The 16,016-nt window shown below is 37.0% G+C and overlaps 1 protein-coding gene across 2 annotated transcripts in view; it reads left to right on the top strand.

Moving 5' to 3' along the window:
- Window positions 1-14,221, top strand: part of LOC135323474 (spindlin-Z) — a 51,776-nt gene extending 37,555 nt beyond the window's left edge. The window contains exons 1-6 of one of the 2 annotated variants that reach the window (XM_064501993.1): window positions 220-267; window positions 1,303-1,335; window positions 4,862-4,986; window positions 5,704-5,957; window positions 6,908-7,141; window positions 10,404-14,221. In XM_064501993.1, coding sequence (XP_064358063.1) covers window positions 1,315-1,335; window positions 4,862-4,986; window positions 5,704-5,957; window positions 6,908-7,141; window positions 10,404-10,603 — 834 coding nt within the window. In that variant the 5' untranslated portion in view covers window positions 220-267; window positions 1,303-1,314 and the 3' untranslated portion in view covers window positions 10,604-14,221. Of the gene's footprint in view, window positions 1-218; window positions 268-1,302; window positions 1,336-4,861; window positions 4,987-5,703; window positions 5,958-6,907; window positions 7,142-10,403 lie in introns of those variants that run through there. The other variant, XM_064501992.1, reaches the window with a different exon arrangement.
- The last annotated feature ends 1,795 nt before the right edge of the window (window positions 14,222-16,016 follow it).

Consider the following 16,016-nt stretch of genomic DNA (forward strand, 5'->3'; position numbering starts at 1 on the left):
AAAGACTGCCCTCGATCACCTTTGTGTTGAGCTTTCTTTGCAACAGCGGTGCTCAGTCACTCCCTACATCCTTCCCTGAGCTTCATGAGTACATCACCCCTTCCCTGCCAGCCCTCCAGAGCTTTCCCATTGCAGGGGTTCATTGTAAGTAGCTTTATTTCACATTGTGTATAAACACACTTTATTTTTCAGTAATTCCATTATCGTTTATATTGTAGGTCATGCAGGAGTCTCTGCCAGCATGATGAAGAAACGAACTTCCCACAAGTAAGTTGTTAACGTTTTTGCTAAAGTATAGCTCTCAGTAACTGAAAGTACTGTTCTAGCAATGCATCTGTATTGTTCCAGTCTCTTTGCTCTTGAAAATCTTTGAGCTGTATTCAGCTAGTATATGTGCGTACAGTCAGACTTGAGTTCTTTTGGGAGGGCGGTAGAAACAGCGTTTTGTTGTTAGAGGTCTAAAAGTGGTTTTGAATATTACTCTGGGAGAAATTTATCCTGTGAAAACAATTTTGTACTTTCCTGTAGAAATCGGAGAGAAGGCATTGCAAGCAGGGAATTGGACATATGAACTGCTACTCTAGGATATCTGCTATCTAGAACAGACCTGATACATTGTCATCAGGTCAATATAAAATTATTCATGTGAAGTATGCTTACTGAAAACCCAATTCAGATTTAATTTTAGAAATACTTAATCTTTGATTCACTACAACTGTAGGTTTTTGGATTCTTAACTCTTTTTAATAAAGAGCATACTGAAACACTTCTGTAAGATGCTGTTTGTGTGCAAAGGATACCTGCTTATCCTATATAGTCATGGCATGTATTATTTTCCCTACTACATTTTGAAATAGTAGCAGCTAAATGTTGATGAGTAAGTGTGAGAAAACAGAGGTAATAGTCTGGACATAATTGATCTTAGCGTCTAACAGTTAGATGTTGCTTCTGGCTATGTCTCTGGTGGGAGAACTCTAAAACAAACTGGGGAAGTTGAAACTTCTTAAAATGCTAATGGTTATGTTTTAAGTATAAAGTCCTGCAGTGGTGGTATACAACATGCATCAACCTAAAGTAATTTGTCTGGCAGGTGTATGTTCTACAATTAATGTATTTGAATGAGTATTTATCAGCTGTTTCCCAGACACAACACTTGATGTAAAAATACCCTAGTCCCCTCCACCAACTCTTCATTATCCATTCTTGCTTATCTCCTTACAAGGCAGAGAGAAACTTTTTTTGTCTAGAGACAGGTAGAGTTGGTTAAAACTTAACTTCTCTTGTTCTTTTCCAACCGCTCAGAGAAAGGAGTATATGATGGGAAGACTATCAGAGGTGGGTTGCCTTTTGTACTTGAGGGTGGCTAGATTTGTTGTTGTTGTTGATAAAAACACTTTTGAAATACCTGAACAGGTTGTATTTTTGTTAGCATAAAGGCTTTTATGGGGCATATTAATTTGTGGTCCTACGTCATGTGATTTTGGGGCATTTAATCTAAGCACCCAGCTCTGTTTTATGTTAATTCGGCCTTGTTTAATTGATTTAAGAAATGTTTAGTGAAGGTTTTGTTTTGTATCGGACTGAGGTGACTTCATTTTCTGCTCACTCACTTCTCTGAGAATAAGAGACTAGTATAGAGTTTTTTGTTTGATATGTTACTTGCGTTTTTGAAATGTGCAGGTAACAGTAAGTAGTGATTTAGATGCGTTCATAGTAAACAAGTGGGATATAACTGTCTAAAAATGTATGCTGATAATACTCAGAGCTGTTGCAGACCACGACGAGTTAGTTGCGCATACTTTGTCATTGATTTGGTTATGAAAACTTGTATGTTAATTATTTAAAGAAAAGAGGAACAAACTTGGTGACTCTTGAAGGCCTTAGGCGAGATTTTAAACTGGATTCAGAAGTTTGAGGGTGATGGAGGAGCTGACAGGATGGAAGAGGGCATGGTCCAGGAGCTGAGGAGGTGATCAAATGAGCCATGTGGATTAGTCTTCCAGACTTTCTTTAACTAAAATGGTCGTTAAGCATTGACCCTAATTGAAGGGGTTCCCATGGTTATAGGTCAGCTGCAACAGGGCGGTCTGTCAGTGGTTAGTGATGGTCTCTGTGAATATAAAGGTGATGCCACTGATGTTAGACCAGTCAGTGGTCTCTTGGCTCTTGTTCTTTCCACCCTTGATGCATAAGGAAAGAGTGTAAATATAAATTAAAAGACAGTGCAAGTATAAACGTAATCCTTTCCTCATATGTTGTTCAGGTTTCTTGTAGCTGGCAATTCAAGAACTCTGAGGCAGAGGCTGTACCTAGAGTTTGACTACCAATGAATTTATCCCTTGTGAATTTCTGATCCCACTTTAAGCTAACTTGTAATCTTGGCTCCTGCAGTGTCCTAAGAAAATGAATTTCACAACTGAATGATGGCTTTTCATGGAGCACAAAGTGCTTTAAAACTTCTTCCTCAACCTATATGCCTCATAGTCTGAATGCTGTGAAAAGTAGTGAATAATTCTCTGATCACTGTCCTGCTAGTAGTGATGGATACTCTGCAGTAACATCACTGTTCCAGTAAGTTTCGGGACCTGTTTTTAATAACTTTTCTGCTCAGCACAATGAAAGACTGAAATTGTGCTGACCATTGCTATTCTACTCTGTAATATTTTATAGGTTTCTGTTTTGTCCTTCTCAGTTGTACCTTTTTTGCATGTCTGCGGAGTATAGTTTTCTTTCATGCTTCTATGTTTTCCTTAATTCTAGTGTGTGGTGTTTTTTCTCAGATGAGATAAGCAGGAAGAAAAATAGGATACCTAATTAACTTAATTTGATAGTTTATTGGGAATTACTATCCTCCTCTTATAAATGCTAGTTTGCCTTTTAAGCACAACCCTGAAAGAGTAGCTTGTTGCTGTCACTCCTAAGCAGTTCTGCACTACGCTGGTTTTCCAGTGGCACCTGCCAAAAAAAAGTTTGAGTGCCATTTAAATACAGCCTTAAAAACTAGGAAGACTTTGTTCTTTCTATCTAGTATCTAAATTTGTGAGCTGTCTGGTTCTGTTAATGAAACTTTTTCGTGTAGCAGGGCTTTACTTACCAGCTTAATGCCTTCAAGATAAGGAAGAGGTTCTGAAACTTACTGGGATGAAAGGGCCAATTACAGTGAGGACATATCTGATGCATTGCGAGCTATTTGCAGGAATTACTGTTATCTGGTTTTCCTGGCTCCATAGGCGCTGTGTATCTAGGGAAATCTATTATCTCAATCTTCAAGATGAAATTATGTTGAATTTTAAAGATATTTCTAATAAAACAGAAGGAAAACACTGTCTGTTCTTCTGACTGTAGCATCTCAAAAGGCTATATATGTCTGTGTTACTCTGCGTATCACAGAAATAACATGCTTTTGAGATGAAAAGAGAGGTTTGATTTGGTTACTGTTGTCGAGTATGGAAGTATACTTGGAGCTATTACTCATTGTCAGTTAGAAACCTATGTTTTCTTTCTTATCGCAGTTCAGATCCAAGCAAAAATAGTTTTTCTTTGGTAATTTACTAGTTTGAAAATCATATTTCTTACAATGTGAACCAAATGAGAATGAATGGCTGTTCAGCAGTAAAGCTTTCAGACAAAGAAAAACTTGAATTGCTACACCTAGCTGGTGCTTGACTTGTAACTGCATTTATGCTTTTTGCTCACTGCAAGGCATTTTAACAGGTAGTTACCAGTAGGAACTCGGTTTTATACTCTTTCCATCATAATCTTTAAAGTGGCTGTGAAGCTTTTCACTTAATTGTTTTCATTTTAAACAGTGGGGAGTATTTTGCTTTATATGTAGAAAGTAAAATTGGCCATGAGCTTGAACAAACTTATTTTCATTGTGCCCAAGGACTAGATCTCTCATCTTTTTTCTTGATAGTAAAATATTACTGAGGCTTCTATAATTTAGGGGAAAAAAAGTTAAGACCAGAGTAAAAACTAAACCACCTTTTGAGGTGTACAGAATTTGAAAATGCTAAAGTTTCTGTGTAAAATTACAACCAACCTTGGGGGAGTGCCTTTTAACTGGAAGAGGTTCACATTCCTAGAATAATCTGTGTTATCAAAGATAGGAATACATGTTACTCATGAAACTGCAGGCTGATTTTGGTCGAAAAGATCACGTCACGACAAAAGTGAAAGTAGGCAAAAAGTGCTGTGGTGCTCCTTGCTAAGATTCATCTTCATGGAGAATGAAAGTCTGGAGGGGGCACAAGCCGCTGAAGAAATTGCACATCTTGTTTTTGATAGTTACATTAGATCTTCAGCATTATGTATGTAATATCCTATAGTGCTTTCATTATTCTGTAAGACTGCTCATGAGATTTCCCTGGTACGATTGCCGTTTGTCTCTTTTGGGTCTCTATCATACATGGACTGTTCTGCTCTGAAAGCTTTCATCGTTGCTGGAGACATTTCTTTTTGGTCACTCTCAGTAATCTAAGGATGAGTGTTGTTTTCCGCAGTTGATAATAATGGATAATTCTGAAACTGAACAATCTTTTTTTAGATGTTGCTTTTAAGCTTGCTAGTGTGTTGTGCATATTTAACTGCTGTTTAAATGAAGTATGCTACAAGTGGTAACTAATTCAGAAATTTGTTTTAGAACTAGTCAACATTCATGTGAATGGTAATCGGACAGCCCTCTAAATACTGTTTTAGGAATGGTTGTGTATTGTAACATGCAAAAATATATATATAATGGGCATATCTTGTCAGCAGTATACTGTAGCAATAATCATATGTGTCTTCTGTTTGTATTGAAAACTGTCAATTTCTGTTCTTAATAACTGGGTAGAATAAAATTTGGGTAACGCTGTTTCAGTGGTATGAAACTGTCAGATGGCTCCCGGGACTGCTCATCAGAACAGCAGCAGATGCTCACCCGAGGGAATCCTTCAGTGCAAGTTGCAAAAAGGAAGCAGAAAATACCGAGGAAGGGCAAAAAGTGTATTTAATCCGCTTTCTGTTTTAAGGAGCATTTCTTCTATTGCTGTTCCCTTTGCATATTTTTTTGTGCTAAAAAGGAATGTTAGAGGAATGTTGTTGCTACCATGTGTCTTTGAAAACATCGGAAGTCAAAGATATCTGTAAGTGCAGAGGGAGGCTAAATTTCTCTCAGGTGAGAACACAGGTTGGGGGGGGGGGGGGGGAAATACCTGGGAAGAATTTTAGGCAGCCACCACTAATGTTTCCACTGGTTTCCTCCTTCTGGGGTAAGAGTATTATGTTTACTGTTCTGCAGGGAGCAATGAGGTAACGAAGTTGTAATACTCTCCGGTAACTTTGCTCTTTGAGACTTGATTTAGGGTTTTAACAGGTGAGTTTTACTTTTGACATTCAGTGTAGTGAGGGCTAAAATAGGTCTTTGAGTTGCAGCAAACTCACTTTGAGAGCTAGTATTATGAAAGCAACCTTATACAGCCTGTCAAAAGTGTTGCACTGCTTTTTAGTGTGGGTTTTTTCTTTTTCCAGTGGAGTATAATATGCTTTATACTCTAATTTGAGTAAGGTATGCTGTTACACACATTAGAACTTAATGTGTCTTCATAATTTTGGCTTATTACATGTAAACCTTGCCTTCTGAAAACAAAGCCTATAGCTCTTATGCAGAGTAGAATTTTGAGTATGTACTTTTTTTAATGTTATGTTTGTATCTGTGTACAGAAAGCATAGAAACAATGTGGGACCAAGCAAACCTATTTCTCAGCCGCGAAGAAACATTGTAGGCTGCAGAATACAGCATGGATGGAAAGAAGGGAGTGGACCTGTAACACAGTGGAAGGGCACAGTTCTTGATCAAGTTCCTGTAAATCCCTCTCTCTATCTTATAAAGTATGATGGATTTGATTGTGTGTATGGACTAGAACTGCACAAAGATGAAAGAGTTTCAGCACTTGAAGTCCTTCCAGACAGAGTTGGTAAGTGCTTTTTTTCTTATGCACACATACACATGTTGACATATAATAGTAAATGTTCTCCACTAATCTCTCCTGACTTTTCCCTGAGATAACATTTGAACATTTGAATTTTATTAGCTGAATTAATTTTTGTCACATGACAGGTAACTTAGATGTTCTGTTTAAGTTTTCTTGATTTCACAAAGATTTGATGAAACCAGAGAGTATAGTGCTGTCTTTTGTCTTTAAATGATATGCAGTACATTCTGTAGTCTTCCTCCTCCTTAGCGTCTTATCCCTGACATGCTTATGTAAAGTTAATATTGATGTTTCTATTAAAACTGAAACTCTGAGCCAGCTGAGAAATGTCTTGGTTATACGTTCTCTGTTCTTTGTGTTTGATAGTGATGTCGCATCTTTCCTCATGTGCTTTCCCTGATTATTAATATACATGGAAAAGAGGCGTTTTCTAAGTGAAGTAGCTTGACTGATGAAAACCAGACTTACTGGTTTTCATAATTAGCCCTGGATTGTTTACAGGTTTTGGGGGGGGGGGGGGGGAAGTAGTTAAATTTCAAAAGGTTCAAGGAGACTAAACTCAAAACCTTCATTAATAAATTTAAAGAGCTGCTTCATGATGGCCTCCCTTCCCTCCCCCCTCCACCGCACCTCCTCTCATCTCCAAGTACGTATTTAAAATACAAAGCTTCATTGCTGTAGTCTTCATTGGTCTCCCTTCAATACCTTGCATTATGATAGTTTGTCTAATCTGGAGGGCACAATGATGGAAAAGTCCTGATAAGAATTATTTTAACATGTTACCATGTTGGTAACATGGTCTACTGGAATAGACATTGTTGTGTATGTGAATTGGCTTGTCAGATTTGTTCCTGAATCTAGATAAAGACTATTTTTGTGAAGACACGTCTGTACTTTTGAATGGACTTATGTATGAACTGCTGTCATTTCAGCTTCATCTCGAATTAGTGATGCCCACCTGGCAGACACAATGATTGGCAAAGCTGTCGAACATATGTTTGAGACAGAGGATGGCTCAAAAGATGAATGGAGGGGGATGGTCTTGGCTCGAGCTCCTATTATGAACACATGGTTTTATATTACCTACGAGAAAGATCCTGTCTTGTACATGTACCAACTCTTAGATGATTATAAAGAAGGTGACCTTCGCATTATGCCTGATTCCAGTAAGTAGACCGGTTAATTCTTTTTTTTTTTTTTTCCTCTGGCAGCTCTCTTTTGGCTTGTGGTTTATTAATATAAAGGAGAGTTGACAAAATGTAAAAGGGAGTTGCAAACAAGCTCCTTAAGTATCACAACTAACAAAGGTTACGGTGCAGCTGGAAATGCATCTGTTTTAAACAAGTTTTGTTGGAATATTTTACTTTAATCAATGGTGAGGTATGCATTAAATACAGGAAAATTGTTTTCTGTAATTATTCCAATTTCTGAAAAAGATATACGTACTACTGTGGGAGAGATTACTCTGAATTTTTTTATGGACATTGACAAGCTAGAAGTCTTGTTGGTTTCTTACAGAAGTATCCTAGCACCTTGAGACAACTCTGGATTTGTACTTCTGAGGCAGTTCTCATAAGAATAATATTTTGGGACCCACTAATATAGTCAGATTAATTTTGAGTAGACTTCTTCAGTTTTAAAGATTTTTGAGTAGCTTCTTGGAGGAAAGAAACACTAATCTTTTGAAAATTCATTTTCTCTTGTATGTTTAAACATATTAGTAGGAAAAATGTTTCAATAGGTTAGGAGGGCTATTTTTTCTTCCTCTTTTGAAGTGAAAGTGATTTGAGTCTTTCCTTTTCATATAGAAGGTTTTTTCCACAGAATTTGGATAGCCAATACAAAAAAGAGGGTAAAAGACTGTAAAGCATATTGTACTCTTATTTCTCCCCTGCACCTAAAAAGCATGGCTCCGATGGTCAATTTTGGCTTTGAAGTAAATTATTAATTAGGTAATCGTATTGTCTGGTTATGCAATGCACTACCTAAATATTAGTTACAATTCATTCATTGAGTTTCTGAGACTGTGTTCTGTCAGATCTAGCACTGATGATAAATAGTCTGATGGCTGGGTAAAAAGGTGGGGCTTATTTGCATAACCTCTGTAGTAGTCTTAGGTTTTTAGATTTTTTTCTAGGCTAACAGAAAGCAACATACCTGTGGCTTGAAAAGAATGAACTGCAAATGTTAACAGAAGAAGAAGTGAGCTTTCTAAAGGAAAAAAATGAAGCAAGATTTTTTTTTTTCTTTTTTTTTTTTTCTTTTTTTTAAGATTTGGCACTTCCAAATAATGTATTCTCTATCCAAAATATTAAAAAGAGCTTGGGAGGTATTTTTAAATTTTTATTTAGTAGGCTACTTTTTAGGGAATTGAAGTTAGCTTTTTCTTACACCTTAGAAAGATAAGGGAAAAAGCTTACATGCTTTCTATATTTAAGGATTAAGTGGTTTTAATGCTCATCCTGAGACTGTCTACTATTTATCTCTGTTGCCAAGACACTCTGAAGCATGGGCTACCTTTTCTGAATCTGAATACTTTTCAGATAATTAGCTTTATGTCCTTAAGTCAATGATTGGATGTTAACGGTAGTAGTTTTCAAATAGGATTTTAATTTACCTGAGAGTAGGTCTATAAACTTGGCAGAACTTACCCTAATATTATGGCTAGAACTTTCAAAGGAGTTCTTAGGCTCTTTTTCTCTTCTCAGGTTGTATTTGTATATGTGAAGAGACTGAAATATAGATGATAACTGTAAAGCTTTTTTTTTGATGAGGGGGGAAAATGTTATGCTGGGTCCAATACTGAAACTTTGTGAACGCTTCATAATTCCTTATAAACTAAAATGCAAGAGCTTAACTCGCATCTTTGCCAAGGAAGGTACTTTATAGAAATCTGATATTAAGAGGATACTAACTATGTATGGCAATGCATGCATAGAAGAAATAGAACTAAAATTTACAGAGAAACTTACTGAGGTTTAGGGAAGATGTTTGGCAGCCTCAGTTCTATCATAGTTTGCAGTCTGTGGCTCATGGGAGCACAAGGAGCAATCTGAATCTCTAGTTTAGCACTGATAGCTACAGCGTAACAGTTTGCATGAGGTAGTACTGTTGGCCTTATTCTCAGTTTCTGCTTTGGGTTGACTAGCAGGCAGTTTAATGCAGGATGCTGAGTAAGTGACCAGAAGTGAATCATTGAAACAGAAAAGCAAGTGAAATACAAACATCTTTCTGTCATAGATACTCTTGAATAATGAACCATCATTTAAAAAGAAAAAAAAAAGTATCATAAAAACCAGTTCCACTTTGGAATTGGGTATGCGTGTTCGTCATTATAATATCAGATTGCATTAAGACTTGCAGAGTTGACATGCTACTTCATTTGTAAGGATGAGCTAACAAAACAATTTCTAAATGTAAATATATCAAGACAATCTATTTGCTCCCCATTGTTTTTCTTTGCCTTTGGAGTTTGTTTTTGCAACTCACTGAATTGAAAGGAAAATAGCTGCAACTTGCAAGAGATTCTTGACTCAGAACAAGAGTGTTAATTTAAAGGCTTGGGTTTTCCACAGTAAAAGGCACAGCATGTCTGGCCATTACTAATAAAATTTCTCCCTGGAACGCAAAACGCAAGTTTAGCTCTCCCAGTTTATACAGAAGGCATGCTGAGAAGGAAGGCGAAGTTGGCTGTGGTTAGGTGTGGTTAGTTTCCAGTTCTCCAGTATGATGCTGCACCCTTTATCCCATTTGTTCTGTGATTGCCTTGTAACTAACCCCTTGGGAACTGGCAGATTGTTATACAAACACATCTTTTTGCATCCAGACTTGTCATAGGCCTTGTCTAAGATCTGAGGATATGTCCAAGTGGATTTTACTAGGTGAGCAAATAATACCGTTAGACTTGAGCAGATCTAGCATCTATTCCAGTGCAGAGTCAAAAAACCCTTTCAGCAGCATTATTGATTATGGAAGTTGTATTTATTATCATTTTAGAAGATATGTTTTTGTTGGAGTGGCATGGCTGCATTGGAATTTTGAATGAAGCGTGTGGGGAGCAGTTTTGTATGGCTGCTTTTCTGTGAAAGGGGCCCCAATGCCTTGTTCCGCTGTGGGCTTAAGTTCCATTATCTACATTTTTTTGTAACTTGTGTGTTAACCTTTATGTTAAAAGATACACTTATCTAACTAGTTGAAGTGTCATTTTTAACTTAATAAAACTAAAGGCAGTATTACCAAAGAAAAAAAAATCTGATCATACTTCCTAGAAGCATGGCAATAGGTGCTTGAACAGCACAACTTGCATCGAGTGTGTTCAGTGTTTAAGAGTTGTGATGTTTCTTTATAAATCTTAAGACTTTGCAGTTGTTTTCTATATTAAAAAATCCACAAATATCCACCAAAGCACATTGTATTTTTGTGTTGCAGATGATTCACCTCCTGCAGAACGGGAACCAGGTGAAGTTGTGGACAGCCTGGTAGGCAAACAAGTGGAATATGCCAAAGAAGATGGCTCAAAAAGGACTGGCATGGTCATTCATCAAGTTGAAGCCAAACCATCTGTCTATTTCATCAAGTTTGATGATGATTTCCATATTTATGTCTACGATTTGGTGAAGACATCCTAGACGTCATCGTGAACTTTTGCCAAATTTGTGGAACTATTAAATGTAAAATTTGTAGACACAAAGACTTGACTGCTTTCCAGTTTAATGAAAGCTTAAATGTCCCTGCGAACCCACAATCTCTGCCAGCAAAACTGTTTTGTTCTGAATAATACAAACAAGTTTATGTGAACGTGACACATTTTGTGTAAGAACTCCTTTTCTTGAAGGAAGTCAATATATTTGGGCGGGAGGGAGTTAAAAGCAAAGAACAGCTGCAAATTCAAGCTGTGTAAAGTTGATCTAGTATTGTAATCATTAATCTAAATTTTTTCATAGATTTTAACTTTCTTCAACCTTGCACTCACCTGTTCAACTGCCACATGCAAGTGTAGTTTGATATTTTTGATATGCCTTCTTTTGTAACATTAAATTTAATTTCTTGGCTACTGGCAGTCCTTGTTTTCAGGGTTGGGTCAGAGGTGCCTTTCCTGAAAGGTTTAAACGGTTTGTGCAGCATTAAGGAGTGCCTAACCCAAGTAACATCAATCTACTGTGTTTCTACACTTTATTTCAAATTTAGCTTTTTAAGAACTTGCAGTACATGGAAATACTTGTGCATTTTTAGTAGTCACAGGGCAGTAGGATATCAAGTGTTTGACTTATGCACCTTTCAGTGAAAAGGCTTTAAACTATAAAAATATATTTAATCTGTATAACCAGTTAATTAGAAAATGCAGGTTAATGGCCCATATTTACAAGTCGTAGGAACCGGTAATATACATGCAACAAGGCTGCCTTCAATCCTAAATGTTGTACTTCTTTGTTTTGTTATACACACTTCTTAGCAAAACCCAAGTGCTTGGTGCCACAAATTTAACAGTATATATGCTACTCCAGAAGACTTCAGACTACGCATTGGCAATCAGTAGTCTCTCGTTTAATATCAAAACCTAGCAACCTGAATGTTTGTGTGTGGACTTAGAAGCCTAACAGTTAATCTTACACATGGTAAACACAATCCCATGGAGGGGAGGGAGGGGAAAATCCTTTTACCTTGAAGACTTACTTTAGAGAAGGAGAAGCATTTGTTGCCTTCTGCTCAGTCTGCTGCATTTCTTTTTTGTTGTTGTTTTGGTTTGGTTTTGTTTTTTCGTTCACTTTTTCTTTTTTTAACTGTTTTTGTTCAAGAAGGCATCTTCCCAATATGTTCTTTTTTCTGGCTTTTCCACATAAGGAGTGTCCGGACAAATCTACAGCTTAAACCTGTTGTTGCCTTTTGTGGTGTACATTGTACTTGCTTTGAGGTATGCTGTTAACGTGAATTTCATTCTATGAACACTAGAGTTCTGCATGCCAGTGGTGTACTATCTAATGGAAGCTATAGGCAGTCTCAGTGGTTCAGTCATCTGCATTAGATTGTGGATGTAAATAGCAGCCCACAAGAGCAGAGTCCTTTCATGGTTTTAATCTTGCAAGATAGCTGTAAATCAAGGTTAGTTTCTTTCTTTTTTTGTGTGTGTGGCAGCTTTTAAAAGTATCAGAATTGCAACAATGATCAGCACAGCAACAAAATTGTCATGTTACATTAAGGCAGAGCTCTGCAAGCTTCGAAGTACTGCTTCACAGAAATGCAGTATGTGAAGACAGCACTGTTGATGGAAGGAAGGAGGGAATACAGTTATCCAACCTTATGTCGTTAGTGGAAGGGATAGCAGGAGAGGTGCTGTTAATCAGAGATCAGAGGTCCGGATGACCTCAGTTGTGGGTGTTCTTGATATGGAAGACTCAGTGGTTTAAGCCCCTTTCTGTCAATTTTTTTGCCTGATTTCGTATTTTAGCCTTAAGGCTTGTGCCTCATTATGCTGTTGAATGGTAATAAATACTCATCATATAAATATGATACCTTAATTCTTTGTCCATTGCTACTATATTGCATTATGTCCAGTATTTCATCATGGGCAACCAAAGGCAGGCTATTGTCTTTCAGTGAATAGCTTCTCAATGCAGTCCTTAAGCACTAAGTACCTGAGTCGTAAATGTTCCTTGTGTTTTGAACAAAGTGAGCAGATTTGCAACACAGTGTTTTCATCCTGCAGATCTGTTATGTGTTTTCTATTGACTCTTAAGAGTCCTGCATGTAAATCTCAAAGCTGAGCCTGGCTCCATGAGCCCAAGTTGATATTTGTGGCACAAGAATGAGTGAGTGTATTGATTATACACAAGATACGTGAATAACCTAGTACAGTGAATTTTGGGCTATACATCTAAGAAATACAAGGTTTGTTTTGAAATATCTGAGGTTTAGGTCTACTGAAACATTTTTAGCATTAGGCTTGCATTTGTGGGTTTTCTGCAAGCCACTTTAATACACCACATATTCTGCCAATTAGAGTATACTCTATAAACTGTAAATTTTATGGTTGTTTTTAGATGTCCCCATTGTCTGTTGCGTGGGTTTTTCTTTTCATCCTTTTTTTTCCCTTTTTCCTTTTCCTTAAGATTTTTTTGATAGCTTAAACCACCTTTTTGAGGCTTGAGACTAATTCCACTCCCTGCCCATCTGCTTTGGGCTTTGTTTTAGGCTCACGTTTCAGATCTGCATGCAGTGCTTGCGTTACCCTGGTAACTAAATGTTGGTTCCTTGTTCTAGGGGTTCAACATTACTTTCCAAAATTATCACAGGGCTTGTGATGGCACAAGCCATGGATCTTTGTATAAAAGTTATTGGCCTTTCTCATTTACCTGCTGTAGTATTGTTGTATATTGTGTGTGTGTGTGTGCGTGATGTCAGGCTGCCATGTAAAACTTTTAAAAAGGAAAAAAAAACTTAAATGCAGACCATCCTTTTTTGCATGCTTAGAGGGTTAGAACGTTCAATGTAACAAACTAAAGTTGCATGTTAAAATGTTTAGGTTTTGGTTTTGTTCTGTTTTTATTTTGTGTTCAGTTTTTTGTGAATTTGCTTATTGTGCTGTTTTAATGGTTGTTAGTAGGATTAAATGCACCGATGAGGCGAGCATAGTGCCAACGGAAGGTAATTTTCCAGTTGTATGTGTCATACAGCATTTGAAGGGACCATGTATTCTGTTCAAGAATAAATAAAATCACAATTGATTAGTAAAACACTACATTTTTCTTCTTTCTTTTGAGTGCCAAACCCTAAACTAAGTTGGAGTAGACTACATGAAGACTGAAATACTTTGGGGAAAACCCTCTTTATTGTAACAGGTAGAAGCCTTCTTTAAATAAATTATTTAAAAATGGAGGCTTTTATCTTTATAGCTAGAATTGATTACAGTCACTTCAGGGAAATAGAATTATGGTTAAAAACAGTTTCTGGTTCCTTGAAAATGCTGTGCTTTTTGTATTTTACATCATTAGTGCAATTTGGATGGTTCTTGGTATGTGTATAGTTCAAAGGTCTTCGTGTTCACATTTTAAAATTAGATAATGACTTCATCTTTAGAGCTTGGTTTCATTATTTTTATTTTATTTTGAACAATGTAGACAGTTCCCTGTTCTCTGCATTTAGAAGTATAAACACTTTAAATCTGTTACTTAATTCTGTAAGTAATTTTTATAATTATGATGTAACTCTATCCTTAAAACATTTAAAATAAACCCTTTATGTGCAACTTATGACTGTAAACTTTGTTCTCATGAGCAAAATGTAGTGATGTGATTTCAGGTTGTGAAGAAGCCGTTTCTTCAGTTTTCTAATTAAAAAAGGATTTATTATTTTAGTGTTGAGCCATGTATGCTGGTATAATACTTTCCCTATGAAATCAGTTTGCTTGCTAAACCAGGTCTTTATTCTTTTTTGCCAAGTAAGTATGAATGTTGATAAGATGGAATTTGACTGAGGCAAAGCATAATGCTTAAGCTGTGCTTCACCAAAGGCACAAAAACTCCCCTTCAGGGGGTTATGCAAGTCTGTGAAGGAGGCTCTATTTCCAGAGCACGCCACAGCTCATGCTGTTAGCAGCAGTTCAGCAGTGGGGAACACTAGAAGCATTTGTCAGTGTTTAGGTGATATGTTTGTCTGTTTTGACTTAATGTGCTTAACTAAATTTTGAATTTTATTTTACTCGCTATAAAAAAGTAGAGTTGAGCCAAATTAGAGGTGATGGGCAGCGAAGAGAGTAATATCATAATGCTGTAAATTTTCTTAAGATGGGTAAGTTGTTCATACTAATGCATGAAGACTTAATTCTTTTATGTTGTTAAAGGGTAAATTACCAAGCCTGACTTTGAATATTGAAATGAGGAGATTTTCCTTATTCCACCCTCTTCCATGATTTTAAAGGAGAAAGTCTGCCTATGTGGATACTGCCAAAATACATTTATTTGGCACCAGGTTTAGTAAGCCTGCTAGAAGTATACCGAAGATGGTGCAGCGTATTGGCTGTGCAGTTGGGATCAATATCCAGGCCTCTTCAGTTCCCTTGGTTCAGTGTCCTGTTTACTGTATTCTGTTGCCTAAGAAACGGGTCCCATTGAAGACTTGCATTCTGCACATCTTCTCATTAGGGAGAGTCTAAGGCTTTGCTTAACAAGAGCATCATATTCCAGAAGCAGATGTTAATCTGTATGAGCTGGCTACATTAAATTATGGTTAAAAAACAGAGATACTGAAGTTTTACATCTGTAATGCCTGAATCTGTTTTATATTACAGCTGGTAAACTAGGCTTAGCCCTGTAACATCTCTTTTGACCCTTCACAGGGGAAGGAGCTTTCTAAAAACAAAAAGACACTTTTGTTCTCAATGATCGTAGTAATGCAAACTGCCTCTGAAAAGGGGCTGCTTCAGGAGTGGGTTTACAAGCAGCTCAGAGGTCTATGCCTTGAAGATGATAATGTCTTTCAGGCGGTGGGGAGAGGGGCCCTCACTGGCACAACAGCTTTAATCTGTAATACTGGACTGTATTTTCACATCTGTCAGAATCCTCCTTGTGCCTATAAAGAGCTTAAACTTGCAGAAAGAAAGAGCTTGTTCTGGTTTTTGCCCAGTGAGGTATCTATTTTTAATTTAATGACTTTTCTTTAAAAATACTCATGCTGCAAGCAACTGAGCTACTGATGACTTCAGAGTCTCCTTTTTTAGGAAAGGATGAGTTTTGGTAAGGGTCCTCCAGAGGACCTTGGGCTGCTGCACTTTAGGATTGAGAAGTACTAAAAGGAGAAGTAAGAACAAGGTTGAGGAAATGACAGGTATGTTCTTTCATCCTCTTGTGCTGGGTAAATAATGATGATAGCTTTATACACATAGCATTTTTTTCAGTCTGATTCTAGTTTTCTTTTCCGGCAAGGAAGTTCCTACCTTGGCATGTTATATCATTTAACTCTTTTCCCCCCCACCACCAATATCGATATTCTACCATTTTAAAAGTCATTTTTAGGATTGGCAGACTGGGAAAAGTTATCAGGCTTCTA

Source organism: Dromaius novaehollandiae, chromosome Z (assembly GCF_036370855.1).
Source record: "Dromaius novaehollandiae isolate bDroNov1 chromosome Z, bDroNov1.hap1, whole genome shotgun sequence".
Lineage (NCBI taxonomy): Eukaryota > Metazoa > Chordata > Aves > Casuariiformes > Dromaiidae > Dromaius > Dromaius novaehollandiae.